The 13,754-nt window shown below is 52.2% G+C and overlaps 3 protein-coding genes across 3 annotated transcripts; 1 reads left to right on the top strand and 2 right to left on the bottom strand.

Moving 5' to 3' along the window:
• Positions 1–3,271: 3,271 nt before the first annotated feature.
• On the bottom strand, positions 3,272–5,237 carry SAPIO_CDS8114 (putative electron transfer flavoprotein-ubiquinone oxidoreductase, mitochondrial; the record flags this gene model as incomplete). The annotated part of the gene is made up of 2 exons (XM_016789822.1): positions 3,272–3,371; positions 3,448–5,237. The coding sequence occupies 2 exons, from the start codon at positions 5,235–5,237 to the stop codon at positions 3,272–3,274; spliced, it is 1,890 nt and encodes a 629-aa protein (XP_016640085.1).
• Positions 5,238–6,339: 1,102 nt separating this feature from the next.
• Positions 6,340–9,298, bottom strand: SAPIO_CDS8113 (Glycosyl hydrolase family 92; the record flags this gene model as incomplete). The annotated part of the gene is made up of 7 exons (XM_016789821.1): positions 6,340–7,382; positions 7,448–7,553; positions 7,631–8,647; positions 8,721–8,731; positions 8,795–8,899; positions 8,976–9,008; positions 9,091–9,298. 7 exons carry the CDS (start codon positions 9,296–9,298, stop codon positions 6,340–6,342), a joined length of 2,523 nt encoding a protein of 840 aa, XP_016640084.1.
• A 2,377-nt stretch (positions 9,299–11,675) lies between these two features.
• SAPIO_CDS8112 (Meiotically up-regulated gene 157 protein) lies at positions 11,676–13,496 on the top strand (the record flags this gene model as incomplete). Its single annotated transcript, XM_016789820.1, has 4 exons — positions 11,676–12,014; positions 12,110–12,916; positions 12,992–13,317; positions 13,409–13,496. The coding sequence occupies 4 exons, from the start codon at positions 11,676–11,678 to the stop codon at positions 13,494–13,496; spliced, it is 1,560 nt and encodes a 519-aa protein (XP_016640083.1).
• Positions 13,497–13,754: the final 258 nt, after the last annotated feature.

The raw sequence follows: 13,754 nt of genomic DNA, 5'->3' as shown, positions 1-13,754 counted from the left end.
TCTGTCCCTTTCGAAGGCGTTGCCTTGCAATGGTGGTATCACCGCTTCGTCGTCGAAAACGCTAAATCGCCCTTTCAGGAGAGAAAGAGAAGCGATCTTCTACTTATCCCGAGATGAGAACCTTCAGGTGTGTGTGGAAGAGGAAGGGAGATGAGGGAGGAGAAATTCGGATATCGCTGGGAGTGTTTGAATTCCACAGGATAAAAACTCGCTCCGGCGCAGTGCGCTTTAGATGAGAAATTCCAGTGAAGGAATCAACTCTGCACCGCTCTGCAATTGTGGGGAGTTGGAGGAGATTGGAAGATCAGAGTTCGGGCCAGGAAAGACAGGCAGACGAACCCCAGAATTAAACCTTGGTGAGGTTATTGAGGTAGGTGGTGGAGATGGAAAAAAGAGGGTAAAAGAAAATGATTATTAAGAATGGATAATTTCGGGCCAAACGTATTGGACACTACGTAGGCCTCAGGTCGGTACTTCCGCGCAAGACTTTCGAAACAGAAGAGTTGGGGGGGTGCCCGCTACTTATATATTTTCGATGGGCCCCGCTGCCTTGGGCAGTCACTACTGGGGCGACAGAGCTAGTGGCAATTTTTGCTTTGGTGTCCAACCTTGCCCTTAGTCGCCGGGCTATCGGTGGGTCAGCCAATCAGATCCGTCTATTCCGTCCATTTCTCACTGGACCCCCTGCATACCCACAAGTATCCCCATACCACAGGTTTTGTACAGACCAAGTTGCTCTCGCTTGCCACTGTATTTGTCTGGGTGCAGCCCGGAGACAGCGTTTGGTCCGTTTGATCAGGTCGTATTCCAGATTTCTGTCAGAGGTACCGAGGTACTTTATACTTGTACTCTCAGACTGCTTTTTGTCTCGTGCTTTCTTCTTTGTGCTTCCTCATCATCATTTCCTCGCTCCAAATCCTCTCAACTCTGTTATTAACTCTCCTTCGTTTCTCCTTCTCCCCCATCTTCACTTTTTCTCTCTCGTCCTCACCACATCATCGCCTCTCCTCTTCGATAATAGGAGTTGTTATCAATCATCAAGAGATATAAGGATATGGAGGAGGACGCAAATGAGCCGCTCTGGCTATTCCAAATATCCATTTCAGCAATTTCTGGAAGAGACGATGGTGGGACCCTCAGTTGGACTCGGCTTGCCTTCACCCTATGATTCTCTCTCCTCCCACGTCGCGTCGCGCTGGACACGCAATCAGACACACCCAGCCACAGTCGCATTTGGCCGCCACCAGTCGCGACTTTCGCTCGCCCCACCCAAAAAGATAGTCCCTCCCCAGCCGACACCTCCCTCCCTCTCATCCCCCCTTTTTTTCCTTCTGTTCCCCCCCCCTTTCCACCCTCTGAAACACTTTACCGGCCCCTATCTTGATGCTTCCCCTTCTTGATCATCGACCTTCTCGTCTGCATGCCTTCCTGCATCACCTCCTTGAAATAATTTTCTACGACTCCCGTCCGCTCTTCCCCTAGCCATCGAACGCTTAGCAAAAAAAATGCGATGACCCGCAAGATACATCCAACGAGCCAACGGCGCTCGTACTTCGTATTTCTCTGAGATTCGGTTGATTTCTTTTCATGCGGTACTCTTTTGCTGCTAATTTCCCGTGCTCAGGGCTGCGCAGACACCGGACAAGGTTGCCTCTCGAATCCGTTCCAGACTAATTGTGAGTCATGGCTTTTTGGGTCACGTCACCCGAACTCAGCCAATCAGAGGCCGAGAAAACTCTGATGGCAGAACCTCGGAGCAAAACTTGATAAAGCTTTTTGTCCAATCGCTCCGTCGTGTGCGCGACTAGTCCGACTTGTACCACCAGGCTCCGGGCGGATTGTTTGACCAGCCGTTTTGTTATGCTGCTGCCTGCATTCCCAGTGGAAAATCTCTTTTTCTCATCTTCTCTCTCTCGGGGTGCCCAGAGCCTTCGGGCAGCGTACCATCATAGACCGCGACACAGATCGTGAAAGAAGATTCTTGGACCTTGCCGTCCTCCCTTCATATATGCTGGATTCGATATTGTTGCAATCTGGAGTTGCAGGCTGACAATCCTCATTTCGGGTCCCCCTTGTATTACAGCGCAAACCACGGACCATGGAGAATGGTCGAAATTTTTTATCCCTGCCTTGGAGGAGACAAGGGGGGAGCAGGAGCCCCGTACTTGTACAAGGGGAGGCTGGTTGCTTTTCTCAAGACCTCATCCAAGTACCGCACTAACATATTTTCCCAATCGCGAGGAACCTGCCAAGTATGAGTTTGCTATCTTTCCTGAATGCATCATCCAAAGAAGGCCCACTGAATCATGCAGCCGAGGATCTTGTATAGCGTTGCTTTTAACACCACTGATGTTGTCTTCTGGCCTTTCCTGGTATTGAACCCTGCCGTCGACTCCCAAGAAGCACTTCGCACAATCTCTGATGTACATGGAGATTGGTAGTTTCTGTCAACACTAACGCTTCTAAAGTTATGAACAATGAAGCAAAAAACTGCGGTGTGACGCAAATTTTAGTCCAGGGCTTTTTTTTTTTTTTTCCTCTCTCCTCCATTTTCTGACGCTCATTGTTAGGGGAGTCCACGCCAAGAAATAGGGGGAGGAGAATTGCGCTCTGATCTTCCCCCAGAAATATTGACGCCGGAAAATTTTTAACCTTCTCACATAAATGGAAGGATGGTGTAAACTACGTACCCCGGCCCCAAAAAAACGAAGTTTGCGCCTCTCGTTCTGAATTTTTGGGATTGAAAGCTAGCTCCATGGCGATGACGTTGTCTTGGCGCAATTGGCAGCCTTGTCCGAGAAGTGGACAAATTCGCTGCAGGAAATGTGTCTGAGCTTTAGAAAAAGCCAAGTTTGTCACTGGACCCCGGATTGGGAGGGATGCCATAATAATATTGTTATATACACTTTTTTTTTATCTTGGTTTATTCTCTTTTTGCCCGCAAGGGCTCTTGTGTGTATTGGATGCAAGAATCTATCCAATCTGTGACGATATCAAAACAACTTTCTTCTGCTTCTCTCCCCCTTCCCTTCAATTCAGAATAGACATACACCGGGGACAGAGGGGGAAGAATAAAAGAAAACAGAAAGCCAGGAGAGATGAGAGGTTGACATCAGAGGTTGAAAACATAAGAAGGAAAACAACTCCTCAATCCAAAGCCCTGCCGCCGCCCCGAAAATATGTATAAATAAGATACCCGGTCCTCTCCGTGGATGGTTTTCTTTCTTCGTGTGTGTGTTTTCCTTCTTTTATCGGGTTCTTGTTGTCCTGTTTATGTCAAGTAGTACTTGGGGCCCTCACCTCCTTGAGGCACGGTCCAGTTGATATCTTGTTGAGGAGCCTTGATATCACATGTCTTGCAGTGGATACAGCTAAAACAACATTGTTAGTTTAAGTAGCTTAGGGGAATGAAGGATGGCAGGGTGAGAATCACGAGAGAGAACTTACTTTTGCGAGTTAATCTGGAACCGAACACCTAGCTCCTTCGACTCGTCCTCGATATACTCGTACACACCCGCGGGACAGAACCGTGCCTCCATGCCCTTGAAAGGCGGATACGCCGCCTTAGCATGCGCATCCCAATCCTTCACTTGCAAGTGAACAGGCTGATCTTCCTCATGGTTGGTACCCGTGCGGGACACGCTTGTGAGGATATCAAAGGTAATCTTGCCATCGGGCTTCTCGTACTCGATCTTAGGGAACTGGTCCGCCGGCCTCGTCGACGCGTAATCGGGCTTCTTATGCTTGAGCGTCCAGGGCGTGCGTCCCTTGAAGACGAAGGCCTCGAGGCCGGAGTACGCGACGCCGCCGTAGAGGCCGAGCGGGTTATGGAACGAGGGTCGCATGTTGCGCACCTCCTTGAGCTCCTTGTAGATGCTCGACTTCTTGAGCGTGTCCTCGTACTGGAAGAGGTACACGCCGCTCTCGTCGCCCTCGGAGAGAGCCGCGTATGTGGCCTCGGCGGCAAGGATTCCGGACTTCATGGCGTTGTGCGTACCCTTGACCTTGGGGACGTTCATGAAGCCCGCAGAGTCACCGATGAGCGCGCCGCCGGGGAAGATCACCTTGGGGATCGACTGCAGACCGCCCTCGACGAGGGCCCTGGCGCCGTAGGAGATGCACTTGCCACCCTCGAGGACGGACTTGTAGGTGGGGTGCAGCTTCAACTTCTGGAACTCCTGGTAAGGGGAAATCCATGGGTTCGCGTAATCTAGAGCCACCACGAGACCGAGGGTCACAAGGTTGTCGCCGAAGTGGTACATAAAGGCTCCGCCGTAAACGTCCTTGGATAAGGGGTATCCCATGGAGTGGGTGACACTGCCCTTCTTGAACCTCTCGGGCTCCACCTCCCACACCTCTTTTATGCCGAGAGCGTACGTCTGGTGCTGGCAGTCCCGTCGGAGGTCAAACTTCTTGATGACCTGCTTCGTCAAGCTACCGTGGCAACCCTCACCGAAGAGGGTCACCCTAGCGTGGAACTCCATACCCCTCTCAAACGAATCCTTAGGCTTTCCATTCCTGCCAATGCCGACATCGTTCGTAGCCACACCCTTGACCGTGCCGTCGGGGTGGTAGAGCACCTCGGCGGCGGCGAAACCGGGGTATATCTCAACCCCGAGTTCCTCGGCGCGCTCGCCCAGCCACTTCGTCACCTGGTTCAAGCTGACGATGTAATTGCCGTGGTTATTCATCTGCGGCGGCATGGGCAGCGGTATCGCCATCGTCTTGGTGAGGAACCGCATGTGCTCCTCCTCGGCGGGCGTCGCGAACTCAAACCTGTCGGGGTTCGCCTCGTCCAGCCAATCCGGGAACAGCTCCTCCATGGCCGTGGGCTGTATCACGGCGCCCGACAGGATGTGCGCGCCGATCTCGCCGGCCTTCTCCAGGAGTAACACCCTAAAGTCCTCGTTGCCGGCCTCGTTGGCCATTTGCTTGAGCCGGATGGCCGCCGACAGACCGGCCGGTCCGCCACCCACTATACACACGTCCACCTCATCGGATTCACGCTCGATCGTCGCGGGGTCGAAGGGCTCGTCGTCGTCGTCATCCCTCCGAGGTCGGGTGGTGGAAAAGGTACGAGAAGCCGCGGCTGTGAGGGCCGGGTAGAGCCGGATTGAAGAAGGAGATGAAGCTGTGAAAATGGCGGCTCCGGTTCGAAGCGGGAATCGTGGCCGAGTCCGTTGCGTTATTTGCCGTGCAGGCCTAGCGAGACACCTCAAGGGAGCTCGCGAAGCCATAATACCCGAGGTGTGCGATTGGGGGCCCTTTGCTTTATTTTTTTTTTTCTCTTTAGGGCAAAGGAGAGAGGGGTGTGGGTGTGGGCGTGGGGTGACGAAAGAGCTCGGTAAAAATGTTTTATGTTTTTTCGTATCTCTTAAAAACAAGATGTTTCCTTTCAACAATTGAAAATAAACAAAAAGGCCAATTCAATTGAAAGAAAGTTGGAAGAGAGTTCGACCAGAGCCCACACTCCTAGCCCTTTACTAGCAAGTGTATAAAAAAAAAAAAAAAGGACGGAGGACGAGAAGGGGGAAGCAAAAAAAGAAGTTGAAGAATTGGGGACCGCGGAGGGGTGTTATGGACTTTCCCCGGCCCACGGTACTAGAGTTGTGAGTCTAACTGGGGTCCGGTCCTGCTTGTCCCTCGGCGCCTTCCCCAAAGCACCCCAAAATGCGATGAAGTCATCAAAATTTCTCCCCCGTCAATTCGACAATTCGTCCCTTCCCATTACCTTTTGCCGAGAGAAGCCGGCGAGATTTGGCACTGTGGGATCTCGCACTTTTCTCGGTAAGATCCTTCCCAAAAGGGTGCTCCAAAAATGGGGTTACACTGTGTGGATGATTGTCTATTCCCGTACTGTACCTTGGTTGTTCTGGCAGGAACGAATCGGGAGGACACGCCTCCTCATAAGAGAATATCCGCCGGCGTTGATTGGTTGACTCCTTCGCGCCTTGGCAAGCCCCCAACGATATCCCCAATTTCTTTCATCTTTCCCCAGTTTGGGGTAGCTCACGCGATCCGGGGTCGGACGTACGGACTATGCGGGGACACCTTCGACTATTGAGAGAAAAATAACAATCAGATAGGGCTAGTGGAGGGCATGCGGACCATTTTACTCCGTCAACGTACGTTGGAGGGAGAGGAGGCGCTTTAATCGACGCGGGGTCGCTTTTTCCGGTCTCTCTCTTCTCCAACGCCTAGGAAACGGAGAAAGACACAAGAACCATCAGATGAGCAGGAGGGGTCGAAAGGTGGTATCCCCGAACAAGAACGGAAACAATGGAACAAAATCTCAGTTACTCCCCTCTCCTTAGAGGCATTGAGGGATATCGACGGTTCTCAAGTCCCTAAACCATCCATCCAGCTCCTTTCGTGAGGAAAACTAGGCGGTAGATCCTCATCCGCCGTCCCCCAATTCCCTTCCTCAGTCCCCACCACGAGCTCAAGCTCGCCCCCTCCCGAGAAGAAATCATGCGATATCCAATTCCTGGTGTACGGCTTCCCATCCAGCGTCGCGCTCTGTATGTATATCCCTCCTTCTTCCTGCCCCGCGGCCCACACCCTCCTTATGACGGCCGGCCTCGGGCCCCCACTCTTAATCTTGACCTCGGGGAAGAAGGGCGCCGTAAGCAAGTAGACAGACTGGCCAGCCACGGGGAAGAACCCCATCAGGGACATGGCCACGAAGGCTCCCATGGCGCAGTCGTCGTTGCCCGGGATGCCGTTCACCGACGCGTTGAACTGCGCCGGAATATACTGGTTCACCCAGTACGAGCTCCGTCCGGGCCTCCCAGCGTAATGGAATTGAAACACCGTCAAGTAGGACTGCTCATTCCCCATGTCCGCGATGCCCGAGCTGTGGTAGTAATCCAACCTGTCGAAAAACTTCTGCTTGCCCCCGAACACCTCCACCAGGCCCTTCATATCCTGCGGCGCGTAAAAGCTATACAGCCAGGGCGAACCTTCGTACGTCGACTGCGCCGTGTCGAAATAGCACTTGTGCGGCTCGTACACGGGGCTGCACATCCTCGTGGTCTGGTACTTGAATGTGCCGTCCTTGAAGCGCGGCTGCGGGAACCCCTTGAAGTTTGTACGCTGCACGTCGCCGTCCGCGTCGTGATAGAGATCTTCTTGCTCGGGATTCCATATGTTGCGCCAGAAGCCGCTGCGGTTCATGTACTTTGCGAAATCGGTCTCGTGGCCGAGTTCCTTGGCAAGGGTAGCGATAGCAAAGTCATCGTAGGCATATTCGACGGTGCGGGAGACGGTGCGGCTGTGAGGTCCATTACCTTGGAGGTCCCGGTCATCGACGGGGATGTAGCCGTATTGTTCCCAAGCTTCGATATTGCCTCGGCCTTCGAGGCTCCAATCTTTAGGAGTGACTGCAGAAGAGGTTTCGTTATGAGTTAAATGATCTGCTTCAAGGAGGTGCGAGTATGTGCGTTACCTTCAGCGTCAGAGATGACGGCTTCATAGGCAGTATCCCAGTCTATTCCCTCCGTGACACCCTTGATAAAGGCATCTGCAATAACGACGTCGGCATTCGAACCACCCTACACACGCTCTGTCAGCCCAAGGTCTCATTTTTTTTTTCTTTCTCTCTCTCGAATTCAAAAAATCAGACACAAACCTGAGTGAACCCCTTGCTAAAACTCATCCTACAATCCGGCAACTTCCCCTCATGCCGATAAATGTCAATCAGAGCCCTAACCATCTCCGCCTGCGCATTCGGATCCAAAATCGTCAAAAGCGGATGCTGAGCCCGAAACGAATCCCAAATGCAATAAAATGAGTCGAAATACGGCTCCTTTGACTCCCACAGCGGGTTCTCACCCGTGTAATTCTGCGGCGACAACATAGATCTATACAGACCGGACCAAAAAATCGTCTGCATGTCCGGATGCACGCCCCTGGTATCCAGCTCCACGACGCTCAGCTTCTCGCTCCAGATCATCTCCACATCCCTCACAGTTCTGTCGAAATCAAAATCTGGAATCTCCGCCTCGGCGTTGGAACAGGCTTGGTCAACCGACACGAAGGACATGCCCACGCGGGCGACAATCTGGTCACTCTCCTCAGGTCTCTCAAACTGCACCCACGCGCCGCCGGAACCACTAGGGTTCTGGAAGCCGCGGTCGACGGCATTGAGGTAGGTAGTATCCGCACGGGCTTCCTTGCCGATGAACGTGCCGAGACGACGAACAGCAGCGCCGCGGAAATCAGCGCAAAAGTAGGCCTGGTAGGTTCCGCGGCCAAAAGAAGGCATGAAGGTACCCTCGCCGATAATGCGGCCGGATTCGGCGTAGACTTGACACCCGGCGGAAGCGGAGAGGGATGTCTGGCCGAGATCCTGGAGGTCGATTAGGAGGAGGGGGCTGATGGGAGGGTTAGGTCGGGTGTCGCGCGAGATGGAGGTGTCGTCTTGGGTGGAGGGGAAGGTGAAACGATAGAGGGCGGTGCGGGTGGAGGCGGTCATTTCGGCGCGGACGTTATTGGTTAGGTTGAGTGCGAAGTAGCCGACGTGGGCTTCGGCGGTGCCGGGGACGCGAGGGAGCATACGGTCAGTGATTGTGTAGTTGCATTGGGTGTAATCGTCGGAAGGACAGCCGGGATGGGCGAAGATGGGGAAGTTGCCCATGGAGGGACTCTGCTCTTTTGTTAGTATGGGTTCCTGCATGCGTGCGTGGCAGGTGTTAGTGGGAGTGGTGGATAGCACTTACACCCCCAGTTCCTAATATACGTGTCAGAGAATAGGTGAGCTACTATGGGCAAGGAGGGCAGGATTATTACATACCCGAATCGTGAAGATGAGAGAAGCCGCCGATAGGTGAGTCGTCGGATACGAAGCCAGCAGCATTCTCACCACGGATCATGGAGTCTGGACAGGGCTTCGCCATCCCTATAACACCACAAGAAATCGCCACGAGAAAATAAGCCTAGGTTCACAAGGAGTTTCTCAAAGATGTGTAACATACCATATGGATGCGTCGGTCCGGGAAAGACGTGGCCTTGAGTAAACCGAGTTAGTCTCCCGTCCAGCCAAGCAGCAAAGCTGCTCTCGGCTGCTTCCCCGTCTCCAGACAAGCTCACCTCCATTGATGGTTCCAATCAGTGGGTTGACATATTGCAATATATCAGGGCGGTAGCCGCCGTTCAAAGACCAATCCATCGGCAACATCCAAGAGTATCGCGATTCTTGTAGAGGGTTATACCGGAAGAGGAGGAAGCCAAAGACGACCACCAACGCCAACAGGCGCAGCGGTCGTTTGAAATCCATGCCGATCGAAAGCAGCGCCATTGTTTTTGCTTTTCCCCTTTGCTTCCCTTCCTTTCGCCAAAGACACCCGCCGAGCTGTGGGGACTCGTGTCACACCAAAAGCTTGAGCTCGGGGTTGAGCTGCCAATGAGGATCCGATGACTCGGGACGAGACAGCGATGTTGCGGGAGCGGACAGGAGCCGAGTTTCCCAACGGGTCCTTGCAGCTTCAGGGGTCTAGGTCCGACATGAAGACGTAAGCTTGGAATATCCGCGGAAAACACAGATGGGTGCAGTATTGTGAGAGGCGGCGGGTTATGTTAACATGAACGAAGAAGCCCGCACCAAAGCCCGCACCAAAGCTCGTATTGGAGGACTAGCTCAACTTTATCCTTCTTCACACAACGCGAGCCAAGCCCAGTCCATGAACCTTGCGAGCAAAACGGGTGCGTCTAGGAAGTCGCAAGTTAAAGACACCGTGAGTATAAATCAAGGGTGGAAGGTAAAATATGTAGAACCAGGCAAGTAAGACCGCCAACCTGAGCGCTCGACGCCAGACCGACAAGAAGACAAGAAGAACGAGACCAAGTCAGGCTGGAGCTCGTTAAGTCTCTTCTGAAACGGAAATAACAGGTTTCCATTTATCGTCGCTTTGTGGTAATTGAGCGAAGCGGCTGTCACCAAAAGCCCGTGCAGCGCAGGCCAAGACCAATGCGACTTTACGGCCGGACAATTTATTTAGCTATTAACCCGTTCGAGAGCTTCCGACTGCCGGTGCTACTTTGAATTTGAATATTCTCTATACACTTCGCACTTTAATGGGTGTAGGGAGATGTAAGCGTGGAGGGATTGGAGGATAATCCCGGCTATATTGCCGTTTCATTGCTCCCCAGCTCAAGGATTGAGGATTGAGAATCGATGGCGTGTCGTTTGATGCATTACATCTATTTGGCCAGTCCAGTTCAATAATCCACTGATGGACAAGCCTTGTCAGTTTTCGGACCTAATGTACGAAGTACTCCCATTTGGTGCTTGCAGCGGCGGGCTTAAGATGAAATACAAGGACATCGATACCGAGATACTAGAGAAACCCGTTGCGCTTTCCAGGCGGATTCTGGACAGGCATGAAGAACTCCAAAGTCCCAAGTCGGAAAGGTCTGTTCAAGTGGCAACCTGGGACGCCCAAGCTCATCTCTAAGACTCGGTACATTCCAACTGTCAGGTTGATGTCTATCTCTTGGTCCTGACCGGAACCTGCTACTCGATCCCCGAACATCTGTTCCCGCCTGAGAGTTCATACCGATCCTCAGTCTACATAGAGACGCGAACCCCAATCCAGCGCCACCGTCGCCAATCCCTAACAATGAACCCCACCCTCGCCTCACCATTCTGGCCATCGTCGGTCTTGATTAGCTGGTTCGACGTCCTCACGAGACTTGAGCTTCCGTATCAACGTTGGCGGCTGGCGGTCTGGTGTCATGGACGGTCTGGTCTGTCTATCGAAACCGAAGCTTTGGGGTGACAAGAATTGCGTCCTCGTGTTGGTTCCCAGGCACGTCAATTAACATTTGCTAAATATCATCATAACTAGTTTCCGTCCTTTCCTTTTTTCTTTTCCTTCTTTTTTTCCTTTTTTTTTAAAAATAAATAAATATATATATATATATACATATACAATTTTGAAGTATTTTACTTTTATCCACCTAGAAGGATTTCCTGGAGGATTTTGGTATGGTTTCATCACCATCAGCAGGCTTCACAGCCAGTTTTGAGTCTACCCACTTCCACTCTTGGTGTATTATTTCGAAAGGCCGGAATCTGGGGTGATAACCATTGATCAACTATCCGTGATTCGCCCTATGCGCTAGGAACCTGCAGGCAAGGTTTCTAGACTGCTTCTTTGGTGTTTGTGGCTTATACTCTTCTGGGAAGACTTGGACCGCAAGCATCCAGCCCTTCTAATGAGAAGAGCCATTTCTCTTGATGGCATACTGGTGAATTTACAGGAGCACAAGGGCTATATCACCATGTGTAGGATTAATCCGACGCCGTGATCAGCGAGATAAGCCGGGGTTGCATTTCCTTTACAAGTTCCATCTTGGATAAATGCGAATCATTCCGGGTGGCGCTTAATATAAGTGTCTGCCGAATCCGTATGTCTCTGTTCTCTAGGAACCGGTTACTAGTTAGCTACTCTATACCAGACACTGAAATAGCTGTCCTCATGAGGATTTCGCCTGCGGCCGCACCTAGGGCTAGAATTGAGTTCGTTGATGATTTTGGCCGCGAGCCTCTGGAAAGTGAGACAGGCGTCCCCCGAGACATGGCATATAGGCCAGCTGTTCATTCTCTGTGCTTTCCTAAGTCACCGTCGACGATAGAAGAAAAATAAAGAGAACCTAACTGTCAACTTGCCATCATGTCTTCCTCTCCACGCCGACTGCTGCCCCTCCCACTCGTCTCGCTCCTCTGGGTCGCCCTCGGAACAGCTACAATCCCACAAGACTGCCAAAAGTACGACACCATCTCCAGCTTCGCGAACCCTCCTCTGTCCGAAGGGAAGCATGCGCTACCCTACCAACGCCCCGAGCCGAGATGTCGGACCTTTAACTCGACGGAAGTCGAAAACGTAATCGAGCAGATGAGAAAGGAGATAGTAGATCCCGATCTGTTTCGGCTCTTTGAGAATACCTTTCCAAACACGCTGGACACGACTATATCGTGGAAAGGATTCGCCAAAGATGACCCCGAAGAAGACGTAAGTTGAGTCTGGTAGGAAATGCGCACATTCGCCGAACTGGGCGTGTTTAAAGAGAGATCCTCGTCCAAGCTAACACAGATCTATCTCATTAGTTGACTTTTGTAAGAACCGGCGACATCAACGCCATGTGGCTCCGCGATAGCGCCAACCAGCTCCAAAGCTACAAGTCTCTCCTCAAACCCAACTCGTCCCCCGACTCCCTCGCCTCCCTCTTCCGCGGCGCCATCAACCTACAAGGCCGCTACATCCGCGAATCGCCCCACTGCAACGCCTTCCAACCGCCCTTGGAGGCGAGCCTCGGGCCCGAATACAATGGGTGGGTAACCTCCGACTTCGTGGTCCCGCGTTTCTCTACAGATTTCGTGTTCGAGTGCAAATACGAGCTCGATTCGCTGGCGGCGTTCTTGCAGTTGTCGCACGATTATTACAGCCAAACGAAAGATGTCGGCTTTTTCAAGAAGACGAGGTGGAAGGATACCATTTCCATCATCGTGGAGACTACGTCGGAACTGCTTACGGGGACCTACGCCTCGGATGGGACGATTAACAAGTCGCCGTATATATTCGAGCGGAAGACGAATAGGGCTTCGGAGACGATGTCGAATGAAGGCGCGGGGGCGCCCGTGAAGAGCAATACGGGGTTGATACGGAGCTTTTTTCGGCCGTCGGATGATGCGTGCACATTTCAGCTTTTTATTCCCGCGAATATGATGTTCTCGAGGTATCTTGCTGCGTGCGCGGAGATTATGAGGGAGATTGATGTGGAAGTTGCCGAGAAGATGGATGGGTTTGCGGGGGTTGTGAGGGCGGGCGTGGAGAGGTATGGGAAGTTTAAGCATCCGGAGTTTGGCAAGATGTATGCGTACGAGGTGGATGGATTCGGGAGTCGTTATCTCATGGTAAGTGAGGAGAAGAAGGCTTCTATCCGACTCTCCAACATGCAGGGGGAAACTGAGTCTAAGCTGAGAAATTAGGACGACGCCAACATACCGAGTCTTCTAAGCGCCCCGATGCTCGGCTACGTCGACATGAAAGACCCCGTGTATCTGAACACCAGACGCTTCGTCCTCAGCACCGAGAACCCGTACTTTATGTATGGGCCGGTCCTCAATGCGACCGGCGGTCCCCACATCGGACCGGGGATGGCGTGGCCTATGGCCCTGATCGTGCAGTTGCTGACTTCGGATAATGATTTCGAGATTGAGATGGGAATCCGGCAGCTGCTGTCGTCGACGGATAATCTTGGACTGATGCATGAGTCCATCCATGCTCATGACCAGCATCGGTGGACCAGGTCCTGGTGAGTGATTCGAATTGAGACGGTCATGGCCTGGCTTGGCTTGGCGGTATTGGTACGTTTCGGGGCTAACAAGTTCATTGTTTTTTTATAGGTTTGCTTGGGTGAACGGGCTATTCGGACAGATGATTCTGGATTTGAGGGAAAGGAAGCCGCATCTTTTGAGGCTCACCTACCAGTAGAACATTGCTACTTAGATCGGAGCAGGAGCTCCCGGAGTATATAACAACGGCTTGATTATGGCAATAGTAGCCTCCATCTCGGAGGGTGTCCAAGAACATCCTGGCACATCTGATGGGTACTTCTGGTTCGAGTAAAGAACATCGAAGCTTGATTCGGTCAAGACGGATTGTAATTTAAACTTTGTTGAATAACGTTCTATTCCACCGTCTCCAAGTATCTCATCTCAGCAGAGCGTGGCAAGAGTACTTGGTCCTCCT

Source organism: Scedosporium apiospermum (assembly GCF_000732125.1).
Source record: "Scedosporium apiospermum strain IHEM 14462 chromosome Unknown SEQ_SAPIO_0121, whole genome shotgun sequence".
In the NCBI taxonomy this organism is placed as follows: Eukaryota; Fungi; Ascomycota; class Sordariomycetes; order Microascales; family Microascaceae; genus Scedosporium; species Scedosporium apiospermum.
This window is presented reverse-complemented; position numbering and strand designations above follow the sequence as displayed.